Below are 2,585 nucleotides of genomic sequence, written 5' to 3'. Positions count from 1 at the left end.
GGCTTCCCCCCAACAGGGAAGGGACTGCACCTCTCCCAGGAGTGTGTCCCCAAGCTGTCCTGGCCTTGTCTCTGGTCTTGGGGCTCCTCAGGGAAAGAAAGGGGTGCCCCAACTTCAGGCAGTGTAATTTATCTAAAATTAAACTTGGGGAAAAGAGGTAGCGTCGAACCCAGGAGCCACCCCCTCCCTCCCCTCACCCCCACTTTGGGACACAGCCAGGTTTTGGGCCAGACAGAGGGCAGGAGGAGACGGGGTGCAGGGCAGGGCTGGTGGTCTCCCAGGTCCTTGGCCGTGGGGCCGGGCAGGTCATCAATGCATCTTGCCCAGCTGGATCTTCTTCCAGGCCTCCGAGGCTGTAAAGATACACGAGTCCAGAATGCCGGCCACAGTGAAGGTCCCACCAATGATGGCACAGATCTGAAAGTGGGGGGAATGGTCAGAGGTCAGTGGGGAAGGGAGCAATGGCCAGACCTCCCTAAATCACAAGATGAAGAGCTCAGCAAGTACTGACGCTCTGACCCGTTATGTCCACCCCGTGGTAACCAGTGGGATGTGGAACACATCCAGGGCTCAAGTAAAAACAATAATAAAAATAATTATTGGACTTCCCTGGTGGCCCAGTGGTTAAGAATCTGCCTTCCTAACTCAGATGAGGAGAAATACTATATGACATCCCTTATTGTGTAAAAAAAAAAAAAAAAACTGCTGTCATAAGGGGCTGGTTATGAATGTTACCTGTATGTCTGTACTTCCTCAATTCACATAGTAAGGTAAGAACTACAGCAAAGCAGACAGCACTCACACACACTTCTGTGCCAGGCCTGGAATGCTGATGTGCCCACCTCGCTGAACCTCCAGCCAGCTCTAGAGGGAAGGACTACTCTTACAACCACAGTGCAGCCGCGGAGACTGAGGCGCAGGGCCACTCAGTCACTCGCCCAATGACACAGCATTTAGTGGCTGAAAAGTGAAAGTCACAAGTATTAGTCGCTCGGTTGTGTACAACTCCTTTTGTGACCCCACGGACTGTAGTCCTCCAGGCTCCTCTGTCCGTGGGATTCTCCCGGCAAGAATACTGGAGTGGGTTGCCATGCCCTCCTCCAGGGGATCTCCCCGACCTAGGGCTTGAACCCCGGTCTCCTGCATGGCAGGCAGATTCTTTACCATCTGAACCAAACTGGAGTTCAAAACATGGCCCTTGGCTGCTTCCCAGGTATGAACAGCCCACCTCACAGAATTACTCACTTTGCTTTGAATTTGACAGGACTCCTACTTGTGACGCATCAACATAATGCTACATTCTCCTCAAAATGTTCTGGCTTACCTATGAGTGCTTTCTGGGGCTATCAAAGAAACCAAAGTGCCTAAAAGATTTGTAAGGAAACTTTAAATGTACTTTTTCCCTAAAGACATACTTAAACCATTCATAAAAACCAGTGTTACCCACCACGCCGTATACCCTGGAGGGAGGCACCTCTTCTCTCATGTACCCATGGGGTCCAGAGAGGGAAAGAGTTTGTCCAAGGTCACATAGCAACGGTATGCCAGAGCCGAGTCTCTGCCTCCCGAGCTCTCACTTCTCCCCCCATGCCACATTTAAGCAGGGAAATGACCACGGGGCTCAGGAGAAGCCATGCTGGGCTGCCCTGCAGGCCCCTGGCGCTGAGCACTGGAGGATTCTGGGAGACAGCAGCGCCTTCCTGGGTCCTCGGTGCCACGTGGACGAGGCCAGGAGACACAGTGGAGGCAAGAGGCAAGTGTGCATCGCACCAGCATTTATTTTTGAAATTATATTTCCACCAGATGAGCTAAGCGGAGGCCTGTGAGGCCCAGACAGACAGAGCGGGTCTGTATGGATGAGCTGTAAGCAAGCAGCTGGCATTCCAGTAATAACAGCCCCAGAAACCGGAGCAGCCCCCCAGGGAGAGAGGAGGATGGGGGTGCTGGGGGGATTATTATGAAGTGTTTTCAGCGGGCAAGGCCTCTCCCCGCCCGCCTCAGAGCATGACGCAGGGCCCCTTTTCAAGGAAGATGACGGCAGGGAAGCTGGGTTATTTCGGTAGAGTGGATCAGATGATGGGCAATTTTATACCACAAAAAGCTTTTAGAGCTTGGATCAGAGGATAGGAAAATGTGACTTAAGTGCAATGGAGCAAATAATAAAAAAATAAAAAATAACCACACACACATATCTATATTCATCTGCACACTTTGGAGCCTGTGTGTGTGATGATTCACACACACCTGGCACCCAGACTGAGCTGCTTTCACGGGGCTGGCCCAGAGCAGAGACAACACGTGCACCGAGGCACGGGAGCAAACGCAGAGCTGGGGGAAACTGAGGCCTGGGAGCGCGGCAGGCTCTGTGGGCATCCACTGCTGCTGCAGCCCTGTGCCCCATTACCCTGCGTGCACTCAGGCGCTGGCCACCAGTCAACTGAGGGGGAGCTCTGGCGTCTTCAGGGGGACGGTCCTCAGGGGCTGAGAGGATCTAGCCGCCGCCTGATGTGGCCACCGCCCCCCGCTTTCCTCATTCTGCCTCTGGTCTGCTGGAGCGCCCCACCTCTGCACATCCACAGGGGGTG

The 2,585-nt window shown here is 53.6% G+C and overlaps 1 protein-coding gene across 2 annotated transcripts in view; it reads right to left on the bottom strand.

Annotated features, from left to right (window-relative positions):
• The window catches only part of ERGIC1 (endoplasmic reticulum-golgi intermediate compartment (ERGIC) 1), a 113,206-nt gene continuing 110,621 nt past the window's right edge, over positions 1-2,585 (bottom strand). For both annotated transcript variants that reach the window (XM_010851295.1, XM_010851294.1), the window contains one exon: positions 1-417. In XM_010851295.1, the coding sequence (XP_010849597.1) occupies positions 310-417 (108 nt within the window). In that variant the 3' untranslated portion in view covers positions 1-309. The remainder of the gene's footprint in view (positions 418-2,585) is intronic.

The sequence above is a fragment of the Bison bison genome, unplaced genomic scaffold, assembly GCF_000754665.1.
Source record: "Bison bison bison isolate TAMUID 2011002044 unplaced genomic scaffold, Bison_UMD1.0 scf7180017864301, whole genome shotgun sequence".
Taxonomy (NCBI): domain Eukaryota; kingdom Metazoa; phylum Chordata; class Mammalia; order Artiodactyla; family Bovidae; genus Bison; species Bison bison.
This window is presented reverse-complemented; position numbering and strand designations above follow the sequence as displayed.